The sequence below is a fragment of the Calliopsis andreniformis genome, chromosome 4 (assembly GCF_051401765.1).
Source record: "Calliopsis andreniformis isolate RMS-2024a chromosome 4, iyCalAndr_principal, whole genome shotgun sequence".
NCBI lineage: Eukaryota > Metazoa > Arthropoda > Insecta > Hymenoptera > Andrenidae > Calliopsis > Calliopsis andreniformis.
The window spans coordinates 10605030-10627715 of NC_135065.1; the positions used below are offsets into that span (position 1 = coordinate 10605030).

Below are 22686 nucleotides of genomic sequence, written 5' to 3' on the forward strand. Positions count from 1 at the left end.
GTAATCTCGGTGTAATTTCAATGAAAATGTTCACTTTCTTCGATTAAAAATCTCTTGAAGAATATCTTTACTACTGAATAATGGATCCCAGTGAAGTAGAGTTTCTCGCCGAAAAGGAATTGGTCACTATCGTGCCGAATTTCAGCTTCGACACGATTCACTTGATCTCAGGGTCGATCGGTCCTTTTCGTGCTGGGCTACCTGTCAAAGTGCCAATTTGGTTAGCAGTGAATCTCAAGCAGCAACAAAAATGTCGTATTATTTACCAGGAGTGGATGAATGTGGAGACCTTGAATGAGGCGAAGGAGGAAGAGAAATTATCGAAGTATGTATGGAATTCTGCTTAACTTTTATGTAGGTGTAACAGTGTTTATAGCTTGTTTGTTTTGTAGACTGTTCACGAAAATGCCGAGCAATCACTATATGGACGAAGCTCAACTTTTATTAAGCGTTGCTAGCGACGATATTCCTGAAGCAGACAGTATAAGGACTGCAGTTAAGGTATGGAAAATATTTAGGTATTAATATGTATTTGTACTCATGTTTCTATTAATTTATCTTCTAAATTGCAGGATATATGGGATATCAGGATGTCTAAGCTTCGTACATCCATAGATGCATTTTTAAAGAGTGAAGGTCTGCATGCTAGATTAGATCATTTAACTGCCATGGAGATTAATAGTGTACGGCCATTACTGCCTCATGCTTTGGATCAGATGCTAAGGATTCAGACTGTATGTTTCCTTTTTTAAAACTAACTATATGTTATAAAATTGAATGTTATGTTGATGAAACAAATTTTATCTGTCCAGGTAGGGAGGATGTCACAGTCTCAACATCCAGAGAACACACAATAAAAGTAATATTCATCATGCTATCATGTTTTTAATATAGATTATTAGAAGTTTTTTTAAGTTGTAAATATAGGTGTACATATATTTATAAAAATATGCAATTTGATACTGAAACTTTGCATCGTAGAAGTGAAATGAAAATAAAGGAAATGGGTAAAAATATTATGCTTTCCTATTTATGCAATATACGAACGCGATATAAGTTTTATTATTCTTAATCATATTCTTAAATCATTACATACAGTCACTAGCATCTCAATCACAATTTCTCATTATCACTTAATAGGTAGTAAATGCGTATTTACAATGGTAGATTTCTTGCCTCCGTTAATTAGTTGCTCACTCTTTTTTTTTCACAATATTTACAATCCCTAAGCTTATAATACACAGTCCTTTAATAATCTTTGATTTTAATTAGGGGTAGATCGTCTTACCAAACTTAACGTGTAAACTGAACTATTCATCGTACGTGAAGAATGGAAGCTTATATTGGAATTTGAATGGTGAGAGTTATTGGAAGATGTGTTATATGAGTAGAACGAATGAGAGTTAAAATTAATATCATAAAGAAAGTATAAAACTTCCTGCAGTCATGGCATGAACACTCGTATAGTCCCAACTGTATCTCTTATAAATTACTATCGTCTTCTATTACCCTGAATCAATTTAACTATGGTATAGTTCACAAGTATAACAACGTAAGTACCACGTGCCCTATATGTAAAGTATTTTACACTGTCACACCAAGTACACGGCCGATGTTAATAAATAACTGAGTTATCGTTTACTGGACTGACATTACGTATAACATATTAAAAAATACATGTGATAACCGCTATCGAAGTGTGTTTACGTGTAACTATACTTAAATGTTACCACGAGACCGATAGGTAGTCGAGTTAGTATGGTACAACGTTGGTCCTGGTCAATTATTTCAGACAGCCACGATTTTGCTAGGATCGACTTTTACTCGAATGAACATAGTGTTATCTTTGACAAAATGCCGTTTCTTCACCATCTCGTGAGAGACGAATCGAGGAAAACCAAAGCCAAGGGAATCAGGCTCCCGACTGGGTCTTTGGAAGTTTTTCCATGTCGGATCAGGAATGAAACTTTCGACAATATTGCACGCCTTCTCCGCGACGACCGTCTGGTCGAATATAGTGAAAGACACGCTGTGAGAGAATGGCCATCGCAACAGAGCATCGTACTCTCCGGGAAGGATTTTTATGTATATGGAGATGTGACTTCCCTCGCCAGTTCCATTTCCATTTAAGAAAACTGATGCCTGAAACGTACAACCCTTGTCAGACCAATTATACCACGCAATAGAGAAGGTAGATGTTCAGATACTACGCTTACCTGTAGCTTGTAACCATATTGACTAGTGTAGAAAGGAGGGCTGACTAATTCCATCCCCTCCTTAGCCTTTGCCTCAGACATTTTCGCGCTGTAATCTGTGATTTTCCATATCAGCGTGCCTGTGTAATTTAATGACAATTTACTGATCGCGGATTTCAGACTGGTTATTTGATGTTGCTGCTTCGTCACCACGCTGCACATTAGGCTCAAGTGCATCTTCGCTGATTCCTCCAGGTGTTTATCCAGCGAGAACCTGTTACCCTGCAAGAATCAATAACATTACTCTAGAGTCCAAAGAAACTAAAATATGCATGCTCGAGTTAGGACAATTTATCAGCGTACCTTAAAACGACAGCCAGCATCTTTGAAAGTACAAGACAGAAGATGCGTGGTGCAGTGGTCTTTCAAATGCACCTCTAAATCTTCTCTCGGCAGGACTGCAGTTTCACAGCGATGAGGACAGGCAACTGGAAAGCGGCCACACTTGGCGTGGTGAGCACCCAGCGTGTCAAAGACGAACTCCTTATTGCAGTAACGACAAGCCACCAGCCTCTTCGCGCACTCTCCCAGCTTGTGCTGGCTGAGATGCCTTCTTTGCACCTTCATGCCACATTTGTTCTCGCAGTAGAGCGGCTCGTAGCCACACGTGCCCGTGTGCTTCTGCAAAAGGATAAACGAGAACATTAACGCCACGCTTGAAGGTATTCCAAAGCCGAGGTGGCAAGCGTTAATGTTGAATTACAAAATGTTATGGTACTAGAGTTTAATATAAAAGGTCTCTGCATAGCTGAAACGGAATTCCAGAAATTTCGCCTTAATTATGCTTCCTCTATCTGTTCCCCGTTGTACAGTTACCATCTGGCACTCGGTTGATCGCGGTTCTCTAATTAATGCAGCGAGCGGTTACCTCGAGCGTGTGACCGGTGAATTCTTTGGCACAGAAGTCGCAGCGTGCTCGTCGCTGAGCGCAAGTGTACTTCAAATGATCCTCCATGAGGACACGTGGAATCATTGCTCCACACTTGTTGGTGCAGGGCACTGCATCGTGCTTACAGGTATTCAGGTGAGCCTAGAATGAAATAACAGAATTCTTAATACTGAACCAATCTAATCTTTTATACCAGAGTGACCAGATGTCTCGATTTTTTAGAATTTCTCTCTATTTTGGGTTCGACGATTCAGTGTCCCAAAGATATTCGGGACTCTCGTGTGTCCCAAATTTTCAGTTCCACCGATCTGGTCACTCTACTCCACACTCAATAAAAGAAATAAAATAAGAATATTCACCTTCAGCTTTCGAAGTTCATCGGACCACTTGCATCCGTCCTTATGATGTATGCAATACACAATAGAGCCCATTATTGCCTTTTCAGCTTCCAAGTCCTGGAAATTCTGGAACAGACGAAACAGACAAGATCTTATCGCTCTGCTTTTCCCACAGACAAGATGGCTCGAATATACTACTATATCGCGGGAGAGCATCGATTATTCATACCGTGTACCATAAATATGCGCTGTGAATAGAGAAAAGATTAGGAGAGATTGATCAGCGAACGAACGAGAAGACGAGAAACGATTGTCTCCAAGGCTCGAAACGAATTGCTTTCCCCACTATTGTCGGTACACTCAGTCGGTTGGAACTGGACCTCTTAGAACGTGGGCAGCGATTAATTGGGTAACAGGTAGTCGTTAGCGGGCCAGGTATGCCCACGAGACATAACTCTGCAATGGATTTGTGTCCGATGAACGGGTTGTTTGGCATTCCAGTCACCGACGACTTGAAATATGGTAATTAATTTCCTCTGATGACCACTGTAAGTAAGTACAGAGACTCTCGAAGCAAGCTATAATCATAGACTTCTCGCTGAATTAGTATGTTCACAGGGTCGTGGTGTTTAGCAAAGCAAAGACTATATTTCTTGAGCAACACGATTATATTATCTGCTGATAAAGTTCACTGGGTCTAGTTCACAGAAGTTGAACTTTCCCCGGAAACGTATGCATATAAGTGGTATCAGCGATTCAGAATAGAGTTCGAAACAATGTGATCGGTTACTTAATCCTTCGTTCCACGCTACCAAAGCTTTATCCCCTCCCAAGAGAGTTTTGCATTGCTTTTAATGGGATATTTAAATAGAATGGAAGATGGAATCCGCTGATAAAAGCTTCCCATTGTTTGTATAGCAAAATGATTGCGTCAGCGCTCAAGAATCCCATCGATAGGATGTTTTCGAGGCAACTTCCGTTGAATTAGCTTCTCGCGGCGTTGGGCTTCATACATCAACGAATTTCCTAGGCAATTTACTCGAGAGTGGGAAAGCAATGAAGCGTCTAGGAATAAATATGAAAATAAACTAGGCGCACTGGGTTCCCCCTAATAAATCTAAATTCGTCTCGTGGTTGTTCACCGAGGAGGGAGCCTGAGGCAGTCGAAAATGACATTCCGATCCTTTTAGAATTTTCATGCCGCGTTATTGCTTCCAGGAAGAACAAGCAACCGAAGGAGTTCGTGACGGTTTTCGGAAATAGCGAGTTCAATAATAACCCTGATGCAGGAGGCGCCCCGTACCGAGAGGAACCATGCGGGAGGCGAACCGAGAATAAGCTTCACGCGTCTCACGAGTTCTACCTTGGGAATAATTATTACCTCTATTAATATAACTGTGGTACACCAATATATCGTCATATTTCAGAATTCTAAATACATGAACTCAATTTTTTTTCGTTCTTCTGTCTCACAATCACAGATATACTGTGGCACATAATATTAACCACATCAATCTGAAAACTGACATATTTGGTAAGTCAATTTACTTCTTGAAAATCTCTAAGTCGAATTTCAGTATAGTTATGTCTATTTTATTTATGTATTTTTCACTGTCTAGGTATTTCTCCTGCTTGTATACTCTAATCTATGAATCAAAGGATTATATATTGCTAATAAATAAATATAATTGGACTATTAAAGTAACGGGGATGCAAATGATAAACTTCAGCAAACATTAATGAGTGGTGTTCCACCTAAAAAAAAATGGAGAACTTTCCCAGCGGAAATTGGTCCACAGAGGCGCAAGGTTCCCAGAGTAAAGGAGATATCGAGGACGAGGAAGAGAAGGTGCTCGCCTTAAAGGGGCGCACCACGCGACCGCAAGGGGGGCCCTGCGTAGACGAGTGTGTCCACTTTCGTGTCAGGTACTGCGTTCCACACAGGTACACCCGGTATACACGTAGAGACACGTCTGGAAAGGTGGCTGCGAGTCGAAACCTGCACGACCGGCAAGGTCGAGGAACCTAACGCAACCAGCCCAGCCGAGATATAAACAACCGCCGAGAATGGAAGAGACAGACCTACCTCTTCAGTTTCGAGATTGCGAAAAAGAAGAAGAGGCAACAGAAGAGGAGAAATAAGAATGCAACGTGGCCGTCGCCACGATATCCCAGGGAATAAAAAATACACTTGCACTGGTCGCGCGATGAGAGCCTCACAATTTCTTGCTTCGAGTCTTTTCGAGTACAAGAACCTTTATTGAAGACAATTTATGATGGAGCACAGGAAACACTGTATTAACGTGTTCTAGGATTTAATAGAAAGCCTAGACCCAGAGTCCTTTTAGCAATGACCTTCAGGCGTTGATGATTTATCACCTAGACACTGCGCGTCGGAGAGAGTTTGAATAAGCGCGCGAAACAATTGAAAGGAACACGGTTGTCGGGGAATTAATTAAAACAAAGAGCGTCCAATTAAGCAGTCGGGGCAACGATCTGGGCTTGCGCAAGTTCCATAATACCGTTAAAACGAGACCGACTGGCTTTCTCTGTCGTCGTGCGTTATACCGACGGAAAATAATCTTACAGAAAGTATGCATTATGTAAGTTCGAAAGTTCGACAGGAAGATCAAAGATCGTTGGAATAACTCCAGTGGAAAACTGTAAAATCGCTTATCGAGCAGAGTTATTTAGAATCCTGCATTAACAGACCTTTATAAATATAAAAATGCAAATTATGATTGGTCCATGTACGAATGTTTTATCTCTAGAAAGAACGATAAGAAATAAACAAACGGAAGAGAAGGAAATAGACTTCATTTGGTCACGTAGAAACTGGCGGTTATGCGACTGGTTGAAGCGCTACAAATTCGAATGTGGGCCAGCATGGGGAGACGTTTTATCGACCGAGTAAATAGGCATTTTTATGGTCCTCAGATTACTCTCCTTTTTCAGAGAAACATTGCTAGGCTTTTTAAGTCTCCAGAATTAGAAGTACCGACACGGAGCATCGGTAAAGCTGACATCACACGTTGGCTCTCTCTTCTGGTGCTGTTACAGCGGTTACAAGTTGCCGTGACGTCACGGCGAAATAACGGACACGATCTTCGCGCACACGTTCCACTTATTCTCGAGGACGACCATCATCTCTCCGCGTTATGCGATGTCACTGGAATTCTCTAACCTAGGTCGCACGGAAAGTACTTACACAAAAACTAAGTAAGCTATTAGACCTGGCTCCTATTGCTTCCATCTGCCATTAACCGATAGAGAGATAAAACGGTCCAGCTTTGACTTTAAAATCAAGTGCCTAAAGCATTCTTAAATATTCCAGCGTTCCTAATTTATAATGCGACTGGCTTCATATTGGAGGATTTTTTGTTCCTTCAAAGAAACAGCTAAGAAGTTCAGTGTTTTAATGAAACGGAAAGCAGTCTGACGAGAGGGTCCCGGTATTCGAAAAATCCTCGATAGCCGATATTAGCGATGCACGAACGTGACGGTTACACAGTCGAATATCTCCAACGGATAAATTTTTTCGTCGCCGTTCAAACTGCGCGACCTTGACAAGTCGATGACCACGGATTACCATATATTGTATCTTGAACCGCTGCGCCTGATCCGTTTCGGGTATACCGTCTCCAAGTACGAAATTAAAGATTTTTAAATTTGAATATTTAGCAAATTTACAGGTCACGACGAATATACTGATTCACCTCTGCATGCTATATGCCTTTACCCTGACACATGTATGGATCGGAGGATTCTCAATGTAAAGTGATTTTCATATGATAGAAAATCAATTTTCTTAAAGGTCGATTTTTCTTTTTCAACTTTCAACGCGTACTTCGTTGGAATCACGATATTACGAGGCATCTTCCTCTTTCGTGACCGAAGAAATTACGGATTCCCTCGTAATTTAAACTTTTCCACCGCTTGGTAAAAGTCGATCGAGTATCGAGTTGAAGAGGAAGAAGAGGATAGCGTGCGAAAGGAAAACTTCCTGTCGGTTACACGTGCACGATCGAGTATTCTAGGAGAACAGGAAGACATCGAATCCCCATCAATTACTCATGGGTCGCCATTGAAGGATTTCCGAGCGGTCATCTTGAGCAGTAATTTCAAATAAATTCTACGCTTTTCGTCTACTATTATTTTGAACGCTCTTCTTGCAGAGAACTCGAATTTTAAAGAAAAGCTTCCTCGCGTGGAACAGAAAACAACGCCGCCTTTTTTCTTCTTTTTTACGACGTGGGATTCAGAGGCTTCAGGGTTCATGACCCGCGAACGGGCAGCTAGAATTTCAATGAGCGCATTTTAATTTCAAGCGGTTTCACGTTCCGACTGTTGAACTGCTTTTAGAGCCCCTCGACCCGGGAGAGTGATCCCCGTGGAGAAAAATTAATTTCGCCAGACGATACCATCGAAATGCTTTTGTGGAGAACCACTGGTGCATTTAAACACAATGCTACGATGAATCATTTCACCTTGTTTGCAGTGGATTTCCGGAATTTACTAGGAAAACGGGAGTAAGAATCCTTATCTAGATGCTTCAGACATCAAATTTGTCGATCTTCATTTTACTCATAGATCACGGAAGGCTCGTTCTTAAAGGGGTGAATTTGTACAAGATATATCTCCTTCGACAGATGTTTCGAGTGTTCTCAAGGAACCGTATGATAGGCTTCCAAGTAAAGACGCCTCCGATAACCTTTTATCTCTCCGTGCACGCCTCGACCCGATATCTTATCGACCAAGAAGAATCCACAAACTGGAAAAATGTTGAACGAATTTGTCCTCTCGTTACTAACATTCGTCTCCAATTTCAAGCCCCAGAAAGACCCACAATTATTGTCTTACACGTAATCTAGGAAAATATGTAATCTTCGCTCTAATGGGGTCGAGTTAAGGATAGCAGGGATCGTTGCGTAAACTGGCAAATAAGATAACAGCTGCTACTATGATCGATTACTCTATCGTTTGGCTAAAATTAGATATTTACCTAGTCTTTGAACCAAGCAAAACACTGCTCTTTCCGGGATTCTGAACCAAAATAATGGCGCCTAGTCTAATACAACTATAGTGCAGATTGTAGATAGAGCTCTTATATCATCCCTAATTGTCTCTTTAATTACAGGATTTATTAATTACGAGAAAGCCAGGAAACGCAGGCTCCAACTCGTGTACGCATTTAAACGCGGATTCTATCACCAGCGATCGTTGTCACGCGTTCATTTATGAGGACGAGCCGACCGAGAAGTTCATTACGATGGAATGCGCGGTCGGAACAATGCGTGGAGGAACAACAAACACTGTAGGACTTCCGGCCACGACGAAGGCGCGGTGGCCTCCATGGGAAGAGAGGCGGGTCCGCTTTTAAATTAACACGAGGTAATTACCCATGGGCTCGTAAGCATCCGCACGTTATCTGGCATTCCTCGACAGGGGTCACGAGTCACTACACCCGTAGCTTAATATGTGACGAACGTGGAGGTCGAGTCATCGTTTAATTTGGCGAAAGATTGATTCCTAGAAGGATAGACAATTAGCCATGATACTTCTTTCACATTATACTTTGTTACTGCGAAGCTAGCTTTATTAAAGATAAAATTCTATTGTTACAGAAGGCTCAGGCTTACCTAAGAAATATTTCATTGCGATATGGAGTCATTGAAATGGATCTAATCTCGGCATTTCTGTGCAAAAAAGTTGACTTGGTTCAAAGATAAACAGGTAGGCAATTAAAGCGCAATTAACGGTAGAACACGTGCATGCGTGGACTGCACAGTTTCTCCCCCTTCAAGTTGCCTGCTTATGGTCACGTGCTGCGTGGCGGGAATGCGCGCAACTTAAGTCATTGTAACATTCTGAATATCTGAATATGTAAATGCATGGACGATAATTAACAGTAATTTGTTCCATTTGTCACAAAACTAACGAATCCTTTAATAAAAAAAGGTATGATTATAATTTCTTTTTTACAGACGCAGGCTAAAAAACAATCGCACGGAGATAACTGAAAGCAAGGCGACATAACGGACGCGGAGTATGCGTGCTATTTCCTGAAGATTATGCACTCAGAGAAGCCACATTTCCTGCGACAATTTCCTGCAATATCGTCGCCCCTCGATTCGCGGAACCCGAACGATTGGATGACTAACAATAAAGTCCTTTGGAACGTTAAGAGTCTTTGATTGCACTGACAAAAGTACTGTTGCATTGTGATTATAAGAAGTGTGAGGTGCTCCATTATCAAGAGGTAATACTTCTTAAAAACTAGTTACCGTTAGTCGAAAAAACTAACTTCTCCATTACTTTGAAAGTACATTCTGATAAATATGAAACGTATCATGTTAAATGACATTCTGCTATCTGCAACGCAAACTCGATTCGATCACTAATACCGTTTCATGTTCTAGGCATTTGTTGAGACCCTATCGGTGCAGAGTCGGGTTAAATGGCAAGCTCTCTGGGCTAGTGCAGGCACGCATTGATGTGCATGCACAGATGTATAGCCAATCGCGCATTTCGTTTTGCATCGTTATCCTCTTAACCTATTCTCCGATCTGAATCGAACGGTACATGCCCCCCTTAAGTCAATTACGTAACCTTGTTTCTGCCTGTCATTCAATGCACTTGTGCATCCCCCTAATTCGTGCATGGCAGCAGAGGAGCCTCGAAACGTCCGATCTAATTTCTTTTTCCACGGATAAGAGTTATCGACCTTCTACTGAATTTAAAGATAGAGAAGGAAGAATGTCTCTGTATATTTTTAAACAGTGGTTGAAATTCGATACGACTGAAAAGGTAGAGTTAACGAATCTATGTTTCGCGAGAATCGAGTTGCATCGACGCATAGTCCGCGCGAGAACGGAAAGCGGAGCCGATGCCACGGAGGTGCACGAAGGAGGCCGAGCCTGTTCGGAAGCAGCCGAGGCCATCTGTTACGCTCGGTTCCCACGCTTCCGCCGTCGCCTTTCCCCGCCATTGGACCAGTCTTCATCGCTCCTTTTCTTGCCCCCACCTTCTTCAACCGACACCGTCGGCTCTCGCCAAGTTTATTTTATACACCCAGAGAACGCCTCGATATCTTCGATCACAATCCTATCACCGAGAGGGTTAACTTTTGCTCGATATCTCAAAATTGCAGTATTTTAGAACAACTATGCTGTCTTCACCATTTATTTAAATATGGAAATTGGATAATTGTGTATAGAAGGGTACACCTCACAGATTTTGATGAAATTGAAGTATATATTTTAGCAAAAAACTCTTGCCATGTTACATTGAATTCTATTTATACGTACACTCACAATCAGTGAGGTATCCTTTTATGCACAATTATCGGAAATTTCTCAATACTCCAAAATCTTTAGATCTTCAAACTCACAATTTTTCTAAATTTTCAGGGTCTCCTTTTCCACCCTTCGCCATCGAGTATCCCGAGGAGTCGAGAAGCGACGACACTCGTAAGAAGGTTTGTTTTGAAAGGCAATAACAGCGTGGTAAAACAGTCGGTGGCTCGAATTGGTTTGCAGAAGGGAAAGATGCTTTCCTGCCGGAGGCACGTGCCGTCTGTCTGCACTCTGCAGTCGCGCCATTGTCATCCTCGAGGTGGCTGTGTTTACATAAACGAAACCCCCCGTGGAACTGTTCCGTAGAAACTTGGCACTACCGACCACCACCAGTGGCTCAATACGCTCCTCGCTTTTAGACGTGCCCGCACAAAGGGAATCGTAAACGGGACGCACGTGTGCCGACAAGGCGTCGAGGGGTCCGCGACACGATTAAACCGACCGCAAAAAAAGATGAACTCGACTCCCCAAAACACGGTCTCCCCAGAACCGGGGAGAGTCCCGATAGCATATTGTCGAGTGACTTCCAACGACCCCTTGTTCATCCATGAATAAACTCGATTTGCTTTATTAGGGGAAACATATGCTAATAAAAGGGCGTATGAACGTTCACCCCTTGCCATTGACTTTTTTTTGGGCCAGTGTTTACTTAAATGAAAGACAAATGTGTAAGTTAAAATACAAGTATCGTAAATGTTTAAAAGAGAACTTATTTGAAATTGATACTTTTGATCTAGGAACCCTTGACGCGTAAATTTGAATTAGAAGAATTCAGTAAATGCCAGTGGAACATGAGCGAGTGATTATGTCAAGCCAGACTCGGTAATTTCACTTCTGTAATCGTGGTATGCAATCGATAATCAAGGGACGAACGAACCAGAGCTCGTGAGGCTCGCGAGCAATTTGAAAGTTACATCGTTGCTCGGGGTATAAATCACGTGGCTCGTCGGGGATTAGAGAAACTCTTCGCGGAACACGAGGTGGATGCGCGAGAGCGGTTTCGTCTGCAGGAGAACATCTGGGCGTCTCGTAACCATGGCGACGCGGCTTCTTTTCGTCTCGGCTTACTTTTTCGTGACAAAGGAAGAATAACATGCAGCGAGCATTGCGCAAAGCGGTTAATTTTTGAGCAAGACTAAAGATCAAGGGGATGTTTTTAGGAAACTTACTCGGCACAACAGGACAAAAGGTATTTCGACGTAGACAAAAAGACCGTTTAGCTGTAGAACACATTGTATCCAAGAGGGGACGAAGAAAGCCCGTTTCGAAAGTTATAGAATGTTTTGTGCCACCAAGAGCGCTCACGGTTCGATAGCCTTGCACGCAATGTGTTTGTCATGATAAGAGGCAACGTGCTCGTCGATAGTGAATTGTGAATGGTCTTCTTGTAAGCGATATCGAAACGCAACCCCCCGTTTCCGTTTTGTCCAATAATAGATTTCCTCACGTCCTGCGGTTTCCTTTTATTCGCATGGAGATTAAATTACGCGAGCGTTCGGGGTTGCTACAGAGAGTTAAATACTAATACGAAAATTCGAATTTAGAGGAATAAAAAGGGTAAATGAATTTCTTTAACCCTCCCTCTGCAACGTGGGTTCGTTTACAGAAAAATAAGGTTGCTGACAGAGGGTTAAAACTGAAAGTTAAATAGTAATTAGAAACCTGCTCGACGCTAATTAATATTAATTGCAGATCGCGTTCCTCTTATGTTCTTTTCATCGAGGCATACCTAACAATCGACAATGTGAAAGTAAACAATTGCATGGAGACGGTGCACGCTACACAGACGCGACTGAGAAACGCATAACCGGCGATTAACCGTAGGCTGGTTCAGGCGTATAGCAACAGACCGTTATCTGAAACACGTACGACGATAAACTCGAGTCTCTGATCCAGTATATTCGAGGGACGCTGGTATGCTCAATGCGAATCCTTCACAACTTTCCGCTAAAATTCAGACTATACAGGGTGACACAGAAATGGGTGGTCCCTCATTGGTAACGTATGCTACTCTGCTCATACTATATATATCACAAACAAAAACTATTTATTTCATATCTAGAAAAAGAAGAATTTCTGAACCGACTTATATCTGAATTTTTTTAATTCTAGGAAAGACAGAACATGCGACAAAAGTGGGACCACCTGTCTCGGCGTCAGACTCTACAAAAATTCTAATTTCTACCCCGACTCAGCAGTGTCCTCACCCTGAAAATTTTCACACAAATATTCCCATGCCTCCACCGACAGATTTCACGAAGATATTCACTTCATGGTACCACTACGCGCTGACTGAACAAAGTAGCAACGCGTGCAAGGTCTAGCAAGTAGAAACAATAGAAAAGCATTCAAACCTCGTCAGTAATAATCGGCGTCTTGTCCATGTTGTCGATCGGGCTGGGTGGCGATGTGGGGCTCGCACTAGGGCTCACATGGAACCCTTTCGACTCCTTGGCAGGTCTCTGGGGGGACACCCTCGCGGGGAAGCTCAGCGTTTTCGTCCACTGCGACAGACCACGCACCATCGTTCTTCTTTGTTCAATATCACCGAGGATAAAATGTATGCGTGCACGATAGCCGATCAAAGGGGACAGTAGACTCCACGGGTTCAACACTCGCGATCGTTTCAACGAAACCGATTCACGATCGATGGCATCTGACTTAACGAAACCTTCTTAATATCTTCCCTTGTCCCTCGACTCACTGAGGAGCAGTGTCTACTCTGCTTATAAATATTGATAAGCCTCGAGTGATCGGCTGGCGTGTATCCGTGTCGTGACACGCATGGGGGACGTTTGAATCGCACGCGCACCAGCCAACGCGCGCCACGGAGTTCGCTGACAGACTGAGCGCAGTGCGCAGTCCGATCGGTCGGTATCTCGCGGAGCGGTCGCGTCATGCCCGCTGGACCGAGCGCGCTGATTGGTGGGTCCGATGGAGAGGGACAGGACTGCCTGGGCGAGACAGAGAGGTCTGCCACGGAAAATGGCAACCAGGGTTGCTCCTGGAGGGACAGAGGCAGCGCGTTTGGACATCTGTGGCGACGAAGGGGGATGGAAGATGTAATTTTCAGAAGTATCCTCTCTGGGCGAGGGAGAAGTCCCTCTGCGCTCGTCTCTCCTCTTGCACGGAGGGAAGAGAGGCTCGACGCGTCTGCGAGATAAGGATAGAGGCGAGAGACGGTGAATGAAGGAACGTGTGAAAGAGATTATCGGATATGTGGCACAAGTACGGTCGGATCGGACTTCACGGGGCCGCGGTTTAGAAACCGTTTAAAGTTGCACGAAGGGATCGAATCGATTGAACTAAACGGCTGAGAAAAATCGCTCTTACGTGGGAATCGCGAGAACTGATCGCTATCCAGGATCTCCTCGTTATAAACTCGCTGCTGTGAGCTCTGGAATATTCTGTAACTTCAAATTACTTGAAACAAGGACTGTCCTAAAACTCTAGACTTTCTGAACTCTAAGACAGCTGATTTTCAAAATAATTTCTTTTTTTTTAGATAAGGCAATCCTATATCTTACCCCAAGGAAACGTGAACCCTACTCTCCATTACACTCCTCGAAATACAGGCGACTGGAAAATTCCCTGAAACCCAATCCAAAGTTGTAAAAGTTCTACGACGCAACAGGCAACTGGACTAATCAAAATTATCGTTGCAGGTAGTTGCGGCGGTACTTTTACTGGCTCCCTTTCGAGGGGACAAAGAATTTGACCCGGTCGCTAGGACGCGTGATCGGCAAAGGCAGCGAAGACAGTCGTGTTGCCAACTGCAGGTCCCTGGCGGTGGAGGGGGAGAAAGCGACATTGTAAGGCCCGAGTGGAGAGGCATGCTCCTTACATTGAGCCGCGGACAGGATCTAGCCAGCTGCGGCCTTCTTCGACCTTCCCCCCACCAAGTGGAGCCCTCTGGCCAGCTACACGAACCGGTACCCGGTCGCTCTAACGAGGGGCATCCGCGAACCCTCCGCCTTCGATCTTCGACAGACACTATCTCCGTGGACCAGAGATTCGGCGTTCGATGAAAATGATGGCATCACGCCCTCTTCCCAGACAGCGAAACGAGACTCTGCGATGGGGAGAGAGAGAGTAGATGAGTTCAAAGTTCAGGGCGACCAACCTGAGCAGGTTCAGAAGTTTGCTTACAGAGAATAATATCAGAGTATCGATGAAACCTTGTTAATTATGCATGCTACTTAATTTATCTATTTCTGTCAACAATATAGAAAGGCAGTAACTACAGAAAAATGTGAAATTGAGTCTTCTGCATTTTTGGATAATTTTGAACATTTTGCTTCTTGTTTTAGTGCAATATTTTTAGTAAATACTGCTTTTCTCTATAGTTATGCAGTATAGGAGGCATTTGTTGATTTCCTGATCGAGTATTTCGTTTCTCAAGCTTGGATTTAAGTTGTTTGTGGAGTTAACTGAAGAATCATGCCTGTGAATTAAGGAGAGCCTCCACAGGACTAAATTTGAATTTTTAATTCGTGCTCCCGCATGACGGTCAGTCCACGCCATCTGTTCCCCGTTTATCAGTTTCTTCTCTTGGAAATTCCTGTTGGCCATCAGATATCCTACCATTGTCTGCTACCCCTCGCCGCGGGGTGTGTTCTAAATTTTATTGCTACGAGGGGGCGGGTCGCCGAATTCAGCAGACGTCCCCTTCGAATCGGTCACCGATAGACAGTAATTAGGTTGACATATGCTGCTGGTCCTCCTGGTCCCGTGTCACGCCACCCCTCAATTGGGGAAATTGCAAAGCACTCGACACCGTGAAATCTGCCAGAAGACCGTGACAATTGACCCAATGCTCTGTTTTTATATCTACGATTCCTGTTCCAGGGGACCACAAACTGCATCGTGGTAATGGTCGTACGTCTGTTGGGCGGGTAGTTTAATTTCTGAAGAGGGACGATTGGACGATGTCAAGGGTGGTGCAAGAGCCTCAAATTCGCGAGTGGTTTTTTTCTTCGAGTTTGACAACAGGTGCAGGCGCGTCAGATCGTATTAATTCACCAGGAGACGTACTGCAATTTTGTCTGATATTCATGATCGCGCACCTTTTCGCCCCTTTTTTATGCGGCGGCAGGTGTCTCTCCCCTCCTCGCCCTCTAGATCCAAATCTCTTCCCCTCTGGGCCGAATCGTGAGTCCATCCTTTACTTTGGTCCCCCTTTAGAGGCTCCTTCGCGTCTGAACATACGAAAAGAAACTCCTGCACGAAAGCTCTGCAACGAAAGTTAGAAGTCTCGAGGAAAAGGTAATAGCAGCTGGACTCGATCTCGTTTTCCAGCGAGCGTGATCCAGGCCGCTTCTATACGATAGACTATCGCACGCTAATGTAATTGGTGCGTAACGTTTCTCGTGTCAGGGGATCCGATATCCTTAATAACCAGTTTCTCCGATTTCCAAACACGTCCCTTGTCCCTTTGCTTATCAGCGCCAGCATGTTCGACCCTTGTCTAATGGGAAACAGAGCCCCTGGAAGCCGCCCTTTTATTACAGCGTTCCCCACTGGAATTAAACGCTTAAACGGTGATCATCACCTCGATGGAGCATCAGGAAATGATCAAACGAAATTGTTTACCACTATCGCTGCAAATGAAGAATAATCTGCGTGGAAATTTGGATCCAGTAGATACAGTAGACTAAATCAAGCTATAAATAAATTTATGTTTAAAGTCCTAATTGGCGTCATCTTTCAGTCTTAAAGAGATTTTTGTATTACTCTCAGAATTTCCAGGATCGAGTATCTCTGATAGTGTATTTTCTTGACACAGCCATGACTATACTCGCGCAACAGTGGCACGCGCTCTCCTGACGTTTTAGTCCAGTTTTGCATCCGGCACAGGTAGATACTGGGGAAAGGTCGAGCAGTCGGCCTGAATAAGATGATGGTTACGCAATAATTGTGGCGCACATGCATACTTTTTACGATGCAAGGCTGTGCAGTTGGCATTCGAACAGGATCAGCGCTGCATTAGCGGTCGTTAGCGGATGGAGGCGAATGAAATCGTTTTAAACCTCTGCCGTGGTCCACTTTAGCACTCTGCATATGTGTATTCGACTGCAGATAATCTGAAGAAGTGACATCATCAAATAGCTTTGAGCTGAGTTTCGATAATGATAAAAAATCGTCTCTTAGATCTGAAAATTGATTGAAGAAGCAAACTTTTATTGAATATTTCGATATTTGTTGAATCGAGTTCTCCCCTCGTAGAGGGTGAGTCGATTCAGTCTGCTCTGGATCGATATTCGCCACAGATCACGCAGAGAGCGGTACGACGCGCTCCAGAGGGAACAAAGGAGGACTTTCAGAGGTGCCGGTGCGAGGAGCACCTGGAAAGGTGACGGGAGGGAGCAGTATTCGGAGGATAGGCCTGGGGAATAATATTGGGAAGTCTGCAGCTGTCACAGCAGCTGCAACCCTCCTTCCTTGCTCACAATCTGACCAGCAGCTTTTCTGCCTCCTCTGCCACCTTCTCCTCGCGCCATCATCCTCTTCTCATGCTCCAACTTCTGTTTCACGTTTCTTGCTGCTCACAAAAACCACCCTACAAATTCATGGGGCTTCCAACCCTTAGTCTGTCACGCTACAACTCTGAGGAATTCCACAGGGGATCCTTTTTTTGGAATCTCGTGAACGATTAATGCGTAGGATGAAAAGTGGTACCTCGATTACTCGAAGGCAGAAAAATATTTCTGAATCTTCCGTGCGTTTGCTCGACAATCTAAATTGTCAGATAAAATTAGCAACGTTCATAGAGCAGGGGATGTGCCCGTACTGTTCTTGACGGAAATGAGATATCGCTTGTTCTATCGGATAAATGGCCCTTAAAACGTGAAATGAAACCACGCTGCGAGGAAATGAATGTGCCCTCAGCACGTTAATGGCTCTGCTTCAAAGGGGGCCCCCTTCGTTTCCGTACCCTCACGAGCATGTGGGTGTATCTAGGTTGCACAGAGCTAGCAGACCGATCAACCCCCTTTTTCGAAGCCAACCACCGAGACCATCCTCGACTCTCTCCTCGAGGAGGAGGAATGCGCTCGTCAGTCAGCTGCTCGTCGTGTAAAACTAAACTTCCTGTGCCACGCGCACATCTGCTCCCTTTTACGTGATGGTAGGGGGGAACTGGTCCTCCACACGCGCAACTTCATAATTTTTGTAGAGTTACATACGTATTATACAATGTTGTCTAATTTTTTTTGGACGATCTTTGCCACTGTCTTACCACTTGTTCCTTTTTAATTAAAGAATAAATTCATTGGGAGCAGACTCGTTTCATATTCAAATTTACGGTTCATTTCCATTCACCCTCGATTAACTCGATTGAATTTTCTCGTTAAGTGGCTTTAATGAACTTAAGTACTTTGTCGAGTAGTGGGCAGAGGCTAAGTATGGGGGGACAGGGGAACAGTCGCTCGATAATGCCAACAGGAACCTCACCGCGATGAAATTACATTATTCAACGCATCCCGGAAACCAGATTCTGTTCTTTTGAACAGTATTCCAAAAGAAGATATTCCAAAGGCAACCCTTCCACGAGCAACAATTTCATCTCGTTATCGACTCTGCAAGAACAAATTCAGATGACACCGCTAACAAAATTGTTACTCCCATCCTAAACTCTACACTTACATGCTCGACAATTATCAAACATTTTGTAACAGATACTAATAGACATATAATAGACCCCGATCCATCGGTCACACGTTGAAAATCGACACAGTGAACAAAAAAGCATCGCGAAATAAATAATTCATGGGGAGAATTAATCCAGCGCCGTCCGAGTTAATATTCAGCATCGTTAGCGATGCAAGTGGCCGCCTTAAAAGGATGCTAGGATTATTACGACGAGGTTCACGGCGTTCGAGGGAGCTGTTTTTTAATTAATCCACCGTCTCGATTCACCAGCACCGCAGAACCGGGAGATCGAGCCTGGGGACCGGAAGTCGGAACTATTACGACCGGTTCCGAGCGCTGCTCGGCTATCTGACGCAATTACATTGTGGCCTGCATGAAAGCAGCGATGCCTCGGTTTCGTTACGAAACTCAACCTTTTCCATCGGCGAGTTTCGCGGGAGACTCGTGAAATTCCTCGCTCTCCCACGTTCATCCTGGCGATAAATCTCCGCTCTATGAGGAAGGGTTCAAGTTTGCCCGTGGATCTCGAGGCATTCCGCTCGAGCCGCGATCAACGCGAAACGAAATCAAGCGATTGAATTCCCGACAAATTGTCTTAACTGAGACTCGATGTTCGTTTACTTGGAAATCTCATTAGTCCTCATTTGGAAACCTCTGTCGCGACAAATATACATATTCCAAGTTTAGAGAGCTAGCTTGTCGACGGGCTTTTTCAATACGCTTCTTCTATGCTTGACGATGTGTTATGTAAATCTAAGGAACGTGCATATAATTTGATTCCACAGGGAACAGAGTCGATCGCTTTTTTGCGGGTGAAAAATGCAGGAAACTTTGCATAGAGCAGTTCCAGCGTGCGCTTTCGGTTTAATCAGCTCCTATTTTTAGCGTCCTGAGTAGCGTAATTTATTCGACTGAACGTGTTGATTCGTTGCCGTGGATTATGCGTATGCAATTAGGATTTTTCGGTCGACGAGTTTTTACAGGGAAGCATAAGCGAACGAGACACACTGTATTTACGCGGTTGTGTAATCGGCCTTAAGGATAAACGGATACACACGTTCACGTAAGCGCATTCGCGAGGAGGGAGGCTCGTATCACAAACGGCCAAGTGAAAGGATAGGCACGAGTTCATCTTGTGTCTCAACCTCCAGCCAGCCTTCTCGAATATATCCTTTCGTGCAAGTGCGTCAGCTATTCGCGTAAAACGACCATAGGGCTCGAGGCACGCCGTTCGTTTTACTGACAAACGATGCCGTTACGTGCTTCCATTTCACGATAAAACCTACGTGGTTGACAGGATTCTAGAGGTCATATTTGTTAGCTGGATTTTATAGATTTTATCCGACAAAATTGACTTACTCTGGAAGCATCCTCTTAAAATTGAACGAACATTAATTTTCCTATAGAGCAGACATTTATTACTACTAGATAAATTAATAGCAGCAAGGATTCTTACTAAATCTATCATTATCCCTGAAGAAGTGAAGAAGTTAAACTGATCTACTTTTCCATATATTCCACTCCTAATGGAATATTCATACCTAATATATTGTTTCAATGCCTGATGCGATTTCACATTCACCGAGAAAAAAGGAATCATGCAAAGTCACGCAGCCTAATGGTAAATGCAGTCTAAATGCAGTCGCTGGAACGCGGCGAGGAATAACTTGGAAGAGTGTGGAACATCTGTCCGCTTCGACGTGGACCCGCTTCGGGGGAAGAGAAAAAAGAAAATGCTCCAAACTGTGACTGATCGTGTTGTTCGAAATAGCGACGCATCGAAATCTCGGCCTCGGTTTGCACGTGTCTGAAAGCAATGCACCTGCATCGGGCTGCATCTCTGCCGATCACCCGCCAGATGCGCCTCACACCCGAGTTATCCCAATCGAATGCAGATTCCTGACCGTTTGGCGAGCACCCTTGGCAGTCCATCTTGTGGATTCATCTCAATTCGAATTAATTTGAGAGTAATTGAAGCAGCGTTTTAAGAGTACCTTGCAGTTGTGCATTGATAGGGGATGCTGAGTATTTTCGAAAGAAAAGATCTGAAAATTTGAAGAAGTCTTTTTTCTACACTCTGTTGCTTCTTCTTCGCTCGCTTTATCAGCGCCGTGCGACTGGCACGATCATACCCGCGTCCGACGTCTCTTCCGCACATGGAAACCAGAGTAACCAGTGCAGCGAGTAAAAAGCTGCAGCTGTCACTGCACGGCAGCTGCAGCGCCGGTGCATCGGACTTAGCGATGGGAATAACGCGATTCTAAGTCGCTTCCTATTCACGCTTGTTTCTGATTTCTCGTGAATCTATTCCTAATCGGGGAACACCAGAAAAATGGTAAGAGTTTCACTAGCTTCTTGATTAAGTACGAAAATTCTTCCTGGAGGAACTAAGAGAGCAATTATTTTTAAAGCCCAAGCTATCAAGATTTCAATAAATCTACAGAAAGTAGACATTTACTTCATTCTGAATATAAATATTCCTAATTCCAGAGTTAATACATCTGTATCTACTCTTTGCCTACTATATTACTCAACGAGAATTCCGAATGAAACCTGCAGCTATGGACTACTATGCACTGCTATGCAAAGTCTGTTACACCTCTCTTGACCCTAATTAAAGTTTCCTCTTTCTGATTCAGCTACTTGCTCACTATTTCCTTCGACCATTTCTGGAGTCAAAGATTTCTAAAGATCCTAGGAGTTTCGAAAGCTGTGAGGGACTGAAACACCTAACGACTTGATACAAGGATGCAATGGCTAGTAAATCGCTAATCGGTCAGCCTCGTGATCGTTTCAGCGCTGCGAGTGTTTATCGGTCACCGGCTGCATTCCGTGCATATGCAACTGCACGTCCAAGATGGATGCGCGAAGATGAGAGAAAGTCTGCTCGCGAGGATCCATGGCCTCCGAGGAAGAGGTTCCACGAGATAACGAAGTGCTAGCAACACGTATATGCAAGTTGCGCGATCGCTGTCGCGAGATAGGCGTGAAGGTGCCGCGAGGAAAATGTCAACCGATGGACTTCGCTCGACCCTTGGTTCGTTGAAAATGTGCATCGTGGCGAGATCTGTTGATCACTCTTAGAATGCATCTGTGGCCTTTCGTGATCTCTGCTCGTGGGATTATTGGAGAAGCTGTAATATTGAAATATTCTGACTTCGTTGAAGAGAGTAATTGAAGGGAATGAAAAGAGATTCATCGTCAGCTGTATTTCAGATTTAAAATAAAGTAAAATGGTAGAAGAATATTGTGTACAATCGACTGAGTTATTGTTTCGCGTTCTTTTCCCATCGACAGGAAAGATCAGAGTGGGCGAGGAGCGGAGACGGAGTTCCTCGAACACGTGGTCGCAGCTGCTCGCGATAATAGGTAAATAGTCTGGAGAATGGATGATGCATGTGGCCTCATTACTCTCCCTGTCAATCGGATTGTTTCGAATTAATAATTCACTGTGGCGACTTACAGCATTCATCCTCCGCGCCCTCCATAGAAAACGGCATCAATAAATGTTGCAATTTTAACAGTTGCTGCTTTGTAATTAATGTGACCGAGAACACAGGCACACGTGTGTTTCTATAAACTATAATTGGAGGGCTGTGAACTTGAAATTGAATTTCATGTGTAGAAATTCCTGGAATTATGTTAAAAATTGTCTGAATATCCTACGTGAACGAGAAACACGTGGGTATTAACGCCAAAGGGACGCCATTATGGTCACCCGTGAAGCTCAACAGAGGGAGCCCATTGTCTTCATGGGATTTACCTGCCCTGACTATCAATGGCCTAAATTTGTGTTTCAAATCGCGACCCTGAGGGATTTCCATGGACTACCTATCGATCCTGAATACTTTATAGCATTTCTTAATAATACCTTGAAACTCGAATATTCTCACTTCCATGGGTTCTTTACCATATTCATCAATGTCGAAAAAAAAAAATAGCTAAACCATGATAAGTCGGAGACATCGAGAAAACAAATGCTAAAAAATGCAAACTTACCCACAGTAGTATCCTGATGTCATTCTAAACCACTAAACAGGATGGCACCAGTATTCCAAATAGCAGTCACTTTATACAAACTCCACTGGTTCAGTTTCAACGATGACTAACGTTACACTGTCCTTCGAGCACTCGCGAATCGATCGTAGAAGACAGAAGCAATCGTGAAACGCACTGAAGTCTCTCAGATTCATAATTTC

The 22686-nt window shown here is 43.7% G+C and overlaps 3 protein-coding genes across 6 annotated transcripts; 1 reads left to right on the forward strand and 2 right to left on the reverse strand.

Moving 5' to 3' along the window:
• The first annotated feature begins 80 nt into the window (after positions 1-80).
• On the forward strand, positions 81-1748 carry Psf2 (DNA replication complex GINS protein PSF2-like protein). Its single transcript, XM_076377255.1, has 10 exons — positions 81-325; positions 393-501; positions 573-734; positions 817-881; positions 928-1007; positions 1099-1163; positions 1279-1357; positions 1392-1402; positions 1445-1601; positions 1699-1748. Exons 1-10 carry the CDS (start codon positions 81-83, stop codon positions 1746-1748), a joined length of 1023 nt encoding a protein of 340 aa, XP_076233370.1.
• On the reverse strand, positions 348-22654 carry Traf4 (TNF receptor associated factor 4). Of its 4 annotated transcripts, XR_013001735.1 has the most exons (7): positions 13192-13507; positions 3504-3608; positions 3124-3285; positions 2559-2876; positions 2217-2477; positions 1731-2142; positions 348-469 (listed from the first exon to the last, which is right to left on the reverse strand). XR_013001735.1 is itself a non-coding variant. In XM_076376736.1 (6 exons), exons 2-6 carry the CDS (start codon positions 3573-3575, stop codon positions 1789-1791), a joined length of 1167 nt encoding a protein of 388 aa, XP_076232851.1. In that variant the 5' UTR covers positions 3576-3608; positions 22487-22654; the 3' UTR covers positions 1017-1788. The 4 variants fall into 4 exon arrangements, 3 of the variants coding, with proteins under 3 accessions (XP_076232851.1, XP_076232850.1, XP_076232852.1); XM_076376736.1 differs by lacking the exons at positions 348-469; positions 13192-13507 and adding an exon at positions 22487-22654 and having other exon boundaries at positions 1017-2142; XM_076376735.1 differs by lacking the exon at positions 348-469 and having other exon boundaries at positions 1017-2142.
• On the reverse strand, positions 13246-14877 carry LOC143178531 (uncharacterized). The gene is made up of 3 exons (XM_076377256.1): positions 14805-14877; positions 14365-14749; positions 13246-13341 (listed from the first exon to the last, which is right to left on the reverse strand). Exons 1-2 carry the CDS (start codon positions 14875-14877, stop codon positions 14481-14483), a joined length of 342 nt encoding a protein of 113 aa, XP_076233371.1. The 3' UTR covers positions 13246-13341; positions 14365-14480.
• Positions 22655-22686: the final 32 nt, after the last annotated feature.